Source organism: Telopea speciosissima, chromosome 8 (genome assembly GCF_018873765.1).
Source record: "Telopea speciosissima isolate NSW1024214 ecotype Mountain lineage chromosome 8, Tspe_v1, whole genome shotgun sequence".
Taxonomy (NCBI): Eukaryota; Viridiplantae; Streptophyta; class Magnoliopsida; order Proteales; family Proteaceae; genus Telopea; species Telopea speciosissima.
In genome coordinates this window covers 54,652,739-54,666,730 of record NC_057923.1, presented here as the reverse complement: position 1 = coordinate 54,666,730, position 13,992 = coordinate 54,652,739, and the positions used below count along the sequence as shown (strand labels likewise).

Sequence of the window (13,992 nt, the reverse complement as noted above, 5' to 3'; positions counted from 1 at the left end):
TAATTACAGCCCCTTTGGCCTTTTGTGCCCCCATTGAGTATCTAATGACCGTGTTTATGTTTCTGCATCAATCTGTGGTGGCCCTATCGCTGGTTGCCAGCAAAGACATCATATGATAAGGTTACATAATCAGGTGGTTGATTACAAAAGTTTCTTTATTTGGTTTGAAAATTTCACTTTCCTTTTTTTCAATTTCCCTTGCAACCAAATAGAGTTTTTGGTTTGAAAAGTAAATTAAGCATTACATCTAAAAAGTATCATTGTTTAATATGTCAAGAAATTTAAGTAGTTTATACAATCATGTTGAGTAATGATTACAAAAGTTTTTATTTTGGATTTAAATATTTTTCACTTTCCTTTGTTTTAATTTCCCTTACAATCGAACAAAACCTATGGATTTGGATAGAAGTTCAATCAAATTTTGGGTTTTTTATAATTACCACCTCAAAAACTTTATTATTTACTATTACCCCCCCCCCAAAACTTTCAAACAACTGTTACCCCCCCATGTTGCAAACTAATTATTAAATGGACCCCACCGTTACAGACCCATAACGGTGGGGGTTAGCAGTGATACAAAACCGTTGTCACAAATTTTTTAGGACGAAAATACCCTTGGTCAAAAGTGAAATAAACCCTTTGATTTTCAGTTTCGTCTCAGCCCTCTTCACTTCATCCTCTCCACCTCACCTATTGCAGCAAATCGAAGGAAGAAGAAGAACTTCGTCTCAGCCCTCCTCTTCTCCCAAACCAAGCTCGAACCCTAAATGCCTTTGCAAGCCTGCATCCATTGGAGAGTGGAGACTCGCAAGACTCGCACGCAAGCAACTGCATCCGTTGAAGGGATCAAATCCACGAGTAATAAATAAATAATAAATAATGGGTAAAAAGGGCATATATGGTTAAATAGGGTTTCATGAAACCTTTTCACACGATTTTCTCCATTCTCCGTGACTCTTCTTCTCCACTCTCCCAACGCCCAAATCCCAAACCTGATTTTCGCCCCGTGACTCCATTCTCCCAACTCCGAAATCCCAAACTTGATTTTCAGATCCACCGTGACTCGCAATGCCCTATTGTTCTAAATAAAACTTCAAATATGGTAGAGGATTGAAGGTTTAGATCTGGTGTAAACCCTTGATGATCGATCTTCACAAGCAGATCTGTTTTATTTCGGAAGTAACGTAGTAATTGCAGATGAGAATCACAAGATCTGCAACCTGGAACTTTGAGAATCGATAATCAGGTTTGCTCTTCTATTCTATCATGGCTTGTTCATTTCTCCTTCCCTTTAGAAGTGTGGGAGCAGAGGAATATCTACATGCGGACTGTGGGTTGTGTAGTACAGTAGGTCTTCAATGAAGTAGAAGAAAAAAAAATTCAAAAGGGATGTAAAAGAGATTCATTACTTTGTCGGCCATTTCACAGATCTCCATTAATGTTAATATGAACATGAGATACCCTCTTTGATCAAGCTCTGTTGCTATAAAAATCTGAACTACCCATTCAATAAGAATCATAAAAAACCCAAGTTAATGGATCGATCCAGAAAAGGAAAAAATAGCAAACCTGGAGAAGATGGTTCCACAAAGACTTGAATGAGCCTTCCAATCAACTGAGAAGGGAGAAGACATGCTGCAATCAAATACCTTTAGATGGAGAGTGGAAACTCGTCAAACTCGCCGCTGCAAGCCTGCAACCGTTGCCGGAAGGGATAAACTCCACAGGTTTATTTCACTTTTGACCAAGGGTATTTTCGTCCTAAAAAATTTGTGACAACGGTTTTGTATCACTACTAACCCCCACCATTATGGGTCTGTAACGGTGGGGTCCATTTAGTAATTAGTTTGCAACATGGGGGGGTAACAGTTGTTTGAAAGTTTTTGGGGGGTAATAGTAAATAGTAAAATTTTTGGGGTGGTAATTGTAAAAAACCCTTAAATTTTTAAGGGAAAAAGAACGCTACGTGATTGTGTGGCTCTTGCGTCCAAACATAGGAGCATGCAAAAGTACAGCCTTGTTTTCATCTAGAATTTGAGTCGAGCAATTGGGTTAACCTATTTAGATGGCCAAAAACCACAAGCAATATTTCCCAGTTGGGGGTTCAATGTCTTGTATTCCGTTGCCTACATTAGCGGGTTGATTTTGAGGGGCTGTTAAGAGACAGTAGGAGCTGAAGGGCTATATGGATATTTTAGTAAAATTTCTATATAGGGTTTCACCATAAATTTATGGTGAGGGTTCTTTTTTTATAATGCAATCTGGGAGAGGTATGAGGACAAACGGTTATAATCCAATTCTCCATTGGTAGTGAAATAGATCTCATCTAACCATTGACGTAAACAATCTTGTCGAACCACGTAAATCCTTATGTACACTGTGTGAGTGTTTGTTTCCTATTTCCACTCATTTTTACACGTTATATGTTTTGTTTTCTAAATTCCCTTCTATTGGAACTCCTTGAATAGTAACCCACTATGTGATCTCAACATTATCGCTAACGCCCTTTGTTGATTGATTGAAGTATCATGAGATTCTATCTTCACACCACCATGGCCTACCAGAAACAGAGTATGACGAAGGATAAGATCCATCGTCATATCCTCATAGACCACATTAGGGAAGAAAATGAAGAAAGAACCTTGTAAAAGAACAACAATTGCACGTAATAACCAGGAAGGAAGTAGGGGTGTAAATGAATAGTCGAAATCCGTTTTCGTATCCGTGTCCGTATCCGTTTAGCACTATCCGAATCCGTCCAAAAACTAAACGGATGTGGATATGGATAGGCTATAGCTATCCGAAAAGCTATATTTACATGTAAACGGATAAAATATCCGATCCGTATCCGTTTAGCACTATCCGAATCCGTCCAAAAGCTAAACGGATACGGATACGGATAGGCTATAGCTATCCAAAAAGCTATATTTACATGTAAACGGATAAAATATTCGATTTGTATCCGTGTCCGTATCCGTTTACCATTATCTGAATCCGTCCGATAGCTAATCGGATGCGGATGCGGATGCGGATGCGGATATAGCACTATCCGAGCCGAATCCTATCCGTTTACAACCCTAGAAGGAAGTGTGAAATTGAAGTCTCCTACATCACATCAATGGTTTTGTTAAGTGCGCATACATGAGGTGGCACGGGTGGAGAGACTGTTGGTATAACCTTTATTTGGATGATTGTCAATTTCAATACATTTCAAGGGCTGCAAATATAGTTGCAGATACCCTTACGAGAAGGGCTCAATCCATTACAGATAGGATTGTATGGTTCAATTTCGATACCCTTGCTAGAAGGGCTCAATCCATTATAGATAGGATTGTATGGCCTAATTTCAATTGTTACCTGATTGTTCCCTTGTGGCAGACGGCAGGAGTGTAATCCGTATTTCTCTACGGATCGTCTTTCTACAAGAAAAAAAAAAACCATTTTAATATTTGATTATGGAAGGAAGATAGTCTTTGAATCCAATGCACTCCTCAGTGAGTAGAGAAATTATGACCTGAGTATTTTATTTCTTTTCTCTTCCACCATATTTTTTGATTTCCCCCTCCCATGCTTGGTTCTGAATCTTGGATCGGATCGGTTGATATTAGTTGGATTGGATCAGTATCGGTTGATATTGGTTGGATCGGATCAGTATCGGTTGAGGCCAATCCCGAGATTAGACTGATACAGCAAGGTTTGATTGGATCGTTCCTTGGATTGGTTGATCCGATCCTATCTTTGGCCAGTCCAACTGAATAATTTTTGATTTTTTCAAAGTTTTTAAGTTTATTTATTTATTTTTTATATTATCTTGATTGATATTGACCGATACCAACCAATATTGATCTGATCGATCCGAATAATTAAAAAAAAAATTGTTTTTAAAAAAAAATTAAAGATAAATTTATTCGATATGATCGATCCATGCTGATAACAATTCATATTGGTATCATATCGATTTTGAAAATAACTGAGACACGACCTGATACGGTGCACTAAGCCCATAGTTTGGATGAGACTCCTGAACAGAAGATGGTAGATCAGAATCTTCTCCAGTGAACCCAACGATCAGGAAGTACTCAGTGGACATCCAACGGTTAGGTTAGCTGCATGCGAACGGGATTTATGCCGGAGATTTGATAATTATTCCGTTCACATCATCCCTTTATGGCTTTATGCATGCAACGTATTTGAAATTATGCTTCTACCAAAAAATAAAAGTATTTGAAATTATGCCGTTCACATCACCCTTTATTTATGAATGCAACCAAACCATCCTATAAAAAGCCAGTTTTAAATGATCCCGTACGTTAGGCGCCGCACTGTATGGATGATGTTTCGGTGTCTCTCTCTCTCTCTCTCTCTCTCTCTCTCTGTCTCTGTCTCAAACCTCCATGATTGTCCACTGTTAAATCCATTCTCAATTTCTCAGTACCCCACCATGAAAGAGCTCTGCAGCACTGCCACCGCCACTGCTGCCAGCACACAAAGTCTTTTATTGCAGTTCACCCAACACACTTTCTAGATGGTTGACATATTAATGCATAAACCCTCCACGTATCTGATGCATTTAAGCTTTTCTTAAAAGACTCACTCATCAGTACAAAATCTTTCCATCTCTCCATGTGCTTCTACAGTCCTACACCACACAAACTCACAAACACAGGCCATCCCTCTTTCCCCCCCCCCTCCCGCGAGTTGGGTTGTTCACGTACGTGAATGTATAATAACGGTTTTGAATCGTTCAAATGGAATCCACCATATCAGGGTGATATGGGTTTGATAAAATGATGGTAAAATATTTTTAATTTTGTAACAAATTTTAGGACATGATCCATTTGTAGTCCTTTTAAACGATTCGGAATGCTTTATTTTAATTAAACAGTAGAATTCCTCTTATCTGTATCAGTTCTTAATCGATTGCTCAATGCCCAAGGATGCCCTCCCCGGGTCAACACGCGACGATTCGTTCTCACCATGAAAAGAGCTCAAATAATCCACCGACAGCCAACGAGTTCGGAACTGAGACCCTCACCCTCAGACCTCAGTAACTTAAAGTTAAAACTGAAATGGGTATGAGCTGTTCTTGCTTTTCCCCCAGTGACTGCAACAGTACAGAAGAGGGAATTCAGGTTCTTAATTGGGGTCCCATGCATAGGCCATATAGCCCATTCTCTGGAACAGAAAACTGTTCTCTTTCTCTCTCTTTAGCGTCTAACAAATTAAGTCAAGGAGTTCACACTAATAATATACAGTCCCAACTCCCAACGTATCGATCACCAAGGCACCGACCATGGAAATGGAAAGGGACATATAGAGAGAGAGAGAGAGAGAGAGAGAGAGGGGGGGGGGGTCCTTCTCATTTAATGCAAAAGTAAATATAGATATGGGACATATGCATTCAAAATTTGAATCTAATGTGCCGTTCGTACTTAGGCGTATGTGTATCCATCACTCATTTACTCTCTGTTAGGTTTGTTGTAGGCAATGTCTTTACTATATAGTACAATAACTTTGTAAGTAATTGTACAGTTTAATATTTATGTACTATGTACTATGTACTATGTATATTTATAGAACAAGTTTCATTCTTTTTAATAATGGTATTACCTAACACCTAAAATATATAATTGTATTTACGGATTTGTAAATTGTAATCTTCTTTTGATTGCCTTGGTTTATTTTCAAAAGTTCTTTCAGAGTGATAACATAGATTTCAAGAAATTGAGAGATTGAAATTGACACTCATCGATACAAGAATCGTTGGAATATTCATTGGATCTATCGATTCTAGGGCTTTTTCTATACATATTCGAGGCAATTTCCAATCCGAATCGAATAAAGTTCGGCACTAACTACTCCCATTCCGATTCCATGTTTTAAAACCCAAATGATATCTGACCCTTGTAATGACCACCATCCCATCCCCTTTGATGGGTATGACAAAGGAATGGATGAAGGGAAACCATCCCCAAAAAGTTTTTCAAAATACTTCGGAGGTAATTTATCCATGTGTCATTTTAAAAAAAATTATCATTGTCTTGCACATTTTTTGAATACGTATGTGAAATAACAGAATTTATCCTCAGTACCAAATATATATATCAGTATTACCATGACCGATGCCGTATCAATGGTATCAGAACATGGAGGCTAAAAAGGTTTTAAAAAAAACCTAGGTATCGGTATTTTGAGGAGTACAACAGATCCATATCAATATTGGTATTGGCCAAGATCAATACAGGTACCGATACCTCGACACTGACACCTAAGTTTATGACTAAAATTATTGGACACATTAAGAGGTGTCAATAAGAAAATCCCTTTAATAATTAATCAAAAAAATTTTCAAAATATTTGAAAGTGACCTACCATGACGTCGATTTCAAGAATTATCATTGTTTTGTATATTTTTTGAGTATATACGTGAAATAGCTATAATCACGTAAACTACGCACCAAGCAGTATGAACGAGCACATTTCCTTTGAAATTAAAGTCACAACCCCTCCCCCCGGTTTTGAAGAACTTTTAATGGAGAATTTTTGTGGATGGTGTTCCTGTCAAGATCTTCCCTGGCCTTGCGGTCTGGTTCCATCCTACACACAATAGAACCAAAAGACAGAGCGAGTGAGTGCCCCAGAATAGGTTCTGAGGGGGGGGGGGAAGACTCTCCGATGCCTAAGTTAGATCTCAGAACTAAACAACAGTTAATATGCCCGGAAACGGAAAGCTTGGTTCTACAGCTTCATGGTCTAAATCAATGGAACAGTAGTAGGAGTCTTGCCTTCTCTCTCCCTTCTCTTCTTATTTATATGACCTTGTCTCCAATGTCTTTCTTCTCCTTAAGGTTGCGTATTCCTCAAGTCAGGTGAGAGATCCGACCAACAACCATTAACCGAATTTGTCAGTATTGTCAGTGATTATGCTCTTAGTAGGCCGCGTGTAAAGTTCCTTATGCATACGGTTCTGATGCGAGGCCATGGTTATAAATCCGTCCGGGTTGTTGGTTCTTATTTCTTGAACCGCTCTCTAACTCAGTCCTATTACGCATGTTTTCATACTATTGGAGATTAGATTCTGTATATATCAGACGGCCTTCCTACTCGTAACAAATTGAGTACGTTTGTTTCCATTGTTCCCTCTCAAGTCTTACCCCTTGTGTGGATTGTCGAATAAGAATGCTTGGCATCTATTTTTCTCATGTTCATTCTCAAAACATATATGGATAGTTGAGTCATTAGGTTGGTGCATGGAACACTTGAGGGCTAAATCCATTCATGAGGCTTTTGAGTATTTATTGGTTTCCTTTTCTTTGCCTATTATGGATCTGAATCGGATTTTTACTATTTCAGCTATCAATATGTTTGCCATTTTGGACTAAATGAAATAGATGTAATTTTAAAAAAATCCAACCTTCACTTCATGAGACGATTCATTTTGTTTTAAATGGGTTAATGATCTTTCTTGTTTATGGATTTTGATACATATAGGATCTGGCTTCCAATAATAACCTGACACGTGTAATGAACCAGAACCAAACATGATCTATGAGGTACATTCCAACTACCTAGGTTAAATCTCTAACCTTAGGCTCTTTACGTCGGAACCATGGATGAGGAACTTTACACGTGGTTCCCAAAAGGGATAACCACTGATGACACCATATCAGCCACTGACAAATTCGGTTAACCATTCCTGCTCAGATCTCTCGCCTACTTAAAGAATACGTGATTCAAAGGACATAAAGGACATTTCCAAGTGTGTCATATAAATAAGGAAACTATACTCAGAAGAAGGTAACTCAACTCTTACTCCACTCAGTCTATTGGATTCATTTTTGAGCTTTGCTACTAGCTTTCCATTTTTGGCTCCGATAACTGTTGTTCCTCTTAGATATAACTTAGGCATCGGAGAGTCCCCTCCCCTCGGAGTCAGCTTCGGGCCACTCATCCACTCTGTTTTCTGATTCTCTAGTGCGCAGATTTGAACCAAACCACCGAAGGATCTCGACAACAATAGATTTCTCATGTACTGTTTCATCTATCTCTCACCCTTATGACACTACTGAATATCAAGATCCACCCACTAGGGATCACCCAAATTTTATATGTGATAGCTACTTCAGCTGTTCTAATGATCCCAATGGATGAGCATATGTTATTCTGTTCAATTCTCAGTTTCATTGTTGCTTTGAGTCATGGTATTATAGGGGTAATGCTAGCACCAAAGGCCCGATGGATCTTGCAATGACAGCAATAGATTTTGGCAAAAGGATAGCGGGAAGTAGAAATCTTGGTGAATCGCTATGATATTTATAAATCGCTAACATAGGGATCGCATGATGGGTGACCATTGGAGTTATTTGGTGATTAATTTACTATCTATTTTAGAGCTTATGAAATATATAATAACTTCTATAATCTATAAAGATAAGGACCAAGTTTCCCTCCACCCACGGTGAATGGGATCTCATTCATCGACGGGTCGGAAGACGGGAATGGATATTAAGAGGGTATTTTGAAACATACAAAAATCTAGGAGGGGTTTGAGAATCCTAGGATGGTGGGTGAACCGTTCTCTATAAGTGGAGGAAAACTGTCCTAAGGATAATATGTTTCTTTTAGTAGCAATTAAGATGGATGGTAAAACTCTTGTGGCTTGAATTAGTATGGTAGTAGGAGACGAAGTATTCTATCAAAAAACAAAAACTAAGTATTATCTATGTTATTAAATATAAGTAGTAGAAGACGATGTATTATATCATTATTGGTTTGAAGTGACCTTTATTGATTTGCTTACACTCTATAAGATTTCGGAGATCTGTTTTAGATATCACTTTCAAACCAGCAATGAGTGTCTTGTAAGATAATACATTTTTGTTTTGGGTAATAAAAGGAAAAATATTTTAGTTAAAAAAGTAGAGGTATGTCCACATTGTGTCCATCACAGTACATGTTGATAATGTTCTTGATATATCAAAATGGAGGTTGAATCGAAAAGATTGATTGGATTAAAGGCGTATCTAGTGCATGAGACTCCCATTACTACGGGTCTAGGGAGTATAATAATGTACGTAAACTAACTTCTACTTTAAAAAAATTTGATTTGACTAAACCAAAAAAATAAATTGAATGAACTAAACTCTCTATTGGTTAGAGACTGATTTTGATTTCTAAAAGGTGACAAAAATATGACACCAATCGAATGGACCAAAACCTAAAAACTTATAAAACCCATAAAATCGGATAACAACACTTTTGTGTGATTTTTTTAGGTGAAATATTCACATGTCATGCATATGTTTTCATATCTCAACTCCAATTTCTATGCCTCTTCATGCACATGTATCAAACCGTCATCTCTGTTTTCATATATTCGTCATTTCACCATGTCTAGCTAGTGTCTATCATGCTTAGGTTGTCTAGGTTTTGAGTCTTTTATTTTACTTTTTTGTGTACTAACATTTGCCTTGTAGCCAAACCTTTGGATATGTGTTTCTTCGTTTTTCCTTGTATCTACTTAATTTCGTTACTATTGTATTTCACATTCACCCTCAAGAAGCATGTTATGATCCTATCTTGCCTAGCAATAGAAAGACTGGCAAGTCCGGACGGACTGGGATGCCTAATACTTTCTCCGGATCGTAACTTGACTCGTACCCGGACTAATAGACCATTTGTCCCCAGAAGAGCATGACATGAGTCATTACATTTACATTTCGCGCGGGTCCTAGACCCTCTTCTAGGTGATGACTCCCTACATACGATCCATTCACCTCTCTCTCTCCTGTCTTCTCCCAAATAGAGGGAAACGAGGTGGATGACACGTAGCGATCCCCCACCATGTCATTATCCTCACAATACCATTTCTCAATAATAGCATTGTTATTTTGTGATTAGGGTTAAAAGAGGGACCTAGCTTCCCTTTTATACAGATTATGTTAGATTTTCCAATTACAGATCTAACAGTGATCTGTGAGCCCACACTAGCCAGTCCATATTAAATCTTCTAGATCCAGAATATCTTCTTTATTAAATCAACTTGGAAAGCCTGATAAAAATAGACACAACGCTAAAGCCACAAAAAGGTAATGAATATTAAAATATATTCTAACACATACAATAACATTAGGGGGGATTTGTGAATCCTAAGATGGTGGGTAAACCACCCTCTATGGGTTGAGGAAAACTTTGTCCTAAAAATAATATATTTCTTTCAATAGCAACTAAGATGGATGGTAAAACTCATGTGGATTGAATTAATATGGTAGTAGAATACGAAGTATTCTACCCAAAAAAAATAAAAGACTGAGTATTATCTATGTTATTAAATATAGTAATAGTTCACCATGTATTATCTCATTATTGGTTTGAAGTGACCTTTATTTTTTTTTTATATTTTGGATGAAAGATAAAAATTAAATTACCAGGAAAAAAAGGAGGAATTGACGATGTAGTGATCTGCCCTTTATCGGTTTGCTTACACTCTATAAGATTTGGGCCGGAGATCTGATTTAGATGTCGCTTTCAATCCAACATTGAGTGTCTTGTAAGATAGTACATATTTTTTGGAGAGTAAAAGGAAAAATATTTTAGTAAAATAAATAGTGTCCATGATAGTACATGTTGATAATGTTCATGATATGTCCAAATGGAGGTCGAATCGCTCCCAATGCACAAGGCTCTCATCACTGCGGGGTCTGGGGAAAGTCATGATGTATACAATTTTATCCTTACTTTCAAAAAAATTGATTGGACTTAACCAAAAAATTAAATTGAATGGGCCAAACTCTCTACTGGTTAGGTATTGATTTTCTAGAAGGTGATAAAAAATGAAATCGATCGAATGGACCAAAACCTAAAAACTTATACAACCCATAAAACCTGATAACAACAGTTTTGCATGATTTTTTAGGTAAAATATTATTGTCAAAATTTTTTTTTTTTTTTTTTCAAAATTATTGTGCCACATGACATATGATATGTCCATTTTCATATTTAGATAAAGAGGAAACAAGGTAGATTAGTCACTTGTCAATTTTCATAGTTTAATTCAATCAAATACCCCATTTTGTATTTACACACATATCCTGGATACATGCATGTGTACCAATGCTCTAAATATTATTGTACTCTTCACAACTCTGAGTGAGAAGATATGGTTTAAATTAAACTAAAAAGGATAAGGGAACACTAATCCGTCATGTAATCCTTGCATCAGCATAGGGGCCAATGAGAGTACGCATAAAGGTATTGATTTGGATGAGATTTTCGAATCTACTGGGGGTTGAACGATCTTTTCGTGCACTCCTGTGTCTGACCACAGGAAACACACAACTGGTTAGTGTTCTTTTTTCCAAATAAAAAACATAAAAATAAATTACTCAAATTTACGAATTAGTTTTGGTTAAGAGATTGAGATTCAGATCTAATTATCAAATTTAATAAATTCCAGCTAAGAAAGGAATTAATTAGGGTTGTGTTTATTTGCTCCGGTAAATTTACATACAACAATTTAAATCCTTTACGACGCGCTGCACGTACGAGTAGGTAAGCCAAGCTTTTCGAAAATGACCCATGTGCCTTACACTTTTGTGTAATCTAAAGGAAATTCTACCAAACAAGTTAATTAAACTTGCGAGTTCAAATCTTCCCAATTTTAGAGATTATCCAAGCAAACAAAACCAAACAGACGCATTGAAAAGCATTCAATTATCCCAACAACCATCCACTCCCATGTCAGACTTAAAGACCCACACCTATTTCCTTAACACTCTCTCTCTCTCTCTCTACCCTTCTCTTCTCTATATAAACAAACACATAGAAAAGAGTTGCTCACTGCATTGATCCAAGAAAACCCTAAAACGCAAGAGAGAGAGACAGAGAGAGTGAAAGAGGTAGCAAGTGTAGTAGCTATGGCCAATTCCAGTGTTATGAAGATTGTGTGCCTTGTTATGGCCTGCATGGTTGTGGCTGCACCACATGCTGTAGATGCTGCCATCACATGCGGGCAGGTGGTGTCTGATTTGGCACCATGCCTCAACTATCTGCGCTCAGGCGGCTCGGTGACTGCGGGTTGCTGCAGTGCCGTGAGGTCACTCAACTCTTCCGCTAAAACCACTCCTGATCGTCAAACCGCTTGTGGGTGTCTCAAGAACGCCTACAGTAGCATTCCCGGTATCAACGCCGGCTATGCTAGTGGACTTCCTGGCAAATGTGGTGTCAACCTTCCCTACAAGATCAGCCCCTCCATCGACTGCTCCACGTATATATTTATAGGGGCGCTGTTTTTTGTGCCGCAGCGCAGGCTGCGTCCAAGCACATGGGGTGGGTGTATCCCCTGAGTGGCAGCCCCATGGGCCTGGACACAGGCTGCTTTGCAGCACAGAGAACATTCCTCTCTCTCTCTCTTAACCTGTGAATTTATCTAATCTTTTGTAAATTTGGAAATGGTTTCATACTTGTTTGAGACTGACAAATGGGTTTTTGTTAATGTTTGCAGGGTGAGGTAAGGTGAGGTTGATGTGTGAGGAGGGCTTTTGAAGGAAGAAGATCAATAAATGTGTTTAAGAGATTGTGCAAAAAGCCACATTAGTGGTGGAGTAAGTGTCAGTTTGAATGGTTTTTGAGATCAGTAGTAGCAGTATCTATATTATCCATAAATAGGACCTCTGGTTGTATCTTACCTTATGGTCACTCTATGAAATAATATGAGTTCAGTTCCTTATTGTGGACTCATTTCCCTTTCTACTTATTTTCTCAGATACAATTGACCTTGCATTAAATTAAGATTGCAGAATTCCCACCCCCAATCTCCGTCCAAAAAAAAATAAATAAGTAAGGGAAAAAGATTTCTACTTGGTGGTGTTTGCTATGCCCTCTCATAGGGTACTGTCAGATGATGTATCTGACCCTTGGGTTGATATTCAGGCATGCTCATCCATTGGCCTAGACGCTTGTGTAACGATTGAGTACAGATCTTTTTCCTTAAAGTAAAAAGTTAAGGGTTCCTTACACAGATCAAGTGTAATTTCTGGCAAATTTCAAACCTCTTTTTGGAATCTAACAATAAGAGGGGCATTAATGATATATCACCCTTGCACATAAACAGTAAGGTGTGACAGTGTGAGGAGGTATACAATAATACAATTTCAGAATGGGCTAGCTCTTATCCAGCACCCTACCCGGGCTGCATGTGCAGCGTTGCACACAATGAAGTGCAGGGGTGAGATGGTCTTTTTATGTCTCACCAAATCCGGCGCTGTATATGCAGCCTGGATAGTGTCCCGGACAGAATCTTTTTGCTGCAATTTCATTTCTGAGCTAACGTGGTACACAAATTTTTTTCTAAAAATAAGAGTAATGTAATATTCCCAAGATCGGGCCTCAAGAAAGCCAAAAAAATTAAGTAGATTATCAGTTTCCTTCCTATGGTAACACATCAAGAGAGTGCTGCAGACTCCGGTGAGGTTAAAAGTTTGATAGCTTTCTCTTCCCATTTGTTGCCATGCAGCTCTCCCTTTCCCTCCCTCACTATAGCTGTAGTTGAATTCCTATTGGAGCAGTTAGATTGTATAGGTACAAATAGAAGGATATGATTTAGGGAGAAAGAGGAGGATAAAACCAGTGGTGTGTGGGCGTGAACCTGCGCTCAGACAAAGACCGGAGCAACAAAGATGGACACATCCAGTGTTGTGTGTGGGCATGTCTAGATAGCCAGGTGCAAAAAGATCATAGCATTCTTAGATTTTTCCTCTTAAATATACATTGTGAGGAGGGGTGATGGCCTTTTTGTGTCGGGTTTTGTTTGGTCATAGATACACTCCCACACAACATCGGTTAGCATTCTATCTCTCTATAATTATTAAAATAGATTTTCTTCTGTTAATTAATGGCAAAAGCTTTTATTTTTTTTTTCTTCCCTTAACAAGGCAAAAGCTTTTCTTAACTGGTGCATATCTAGAAAGAAAATTTTACTGCAAACTTTCTTGC

At 38.1% G+C, this 13,992-nt stretch overlaps 1 protein-coding gene across 1 annotated transcript; it reads left to right on the top strand.

Annotated features, from left to right (window-relative positions):
- The first annotated feature begins 11,851 nt into the window (after positions 1-11,851).
- On the top strand, positions 11,852-12,540 carry LOC122671802 (non-specific lipid-transfer protein 1-like). Its single transcript, XM_043869247.1, has 2 exons — positions 11,852-12,265; positions 12,503-12,540. The coding sequence occupies exons 1-2, from the start codon at positions 11,916-11,918 to the stop codon at positions 12,510-12,512; spliced, it is 360 nt and encodes a 119-aa protein (XP_043725182.1). The 5' UTR covers positions 11,852-11,915; the 3' UTR covers positions 12,513-12,540.
- Positions 12,541-13,992: the final 1,452 nt, after the last annotated feature.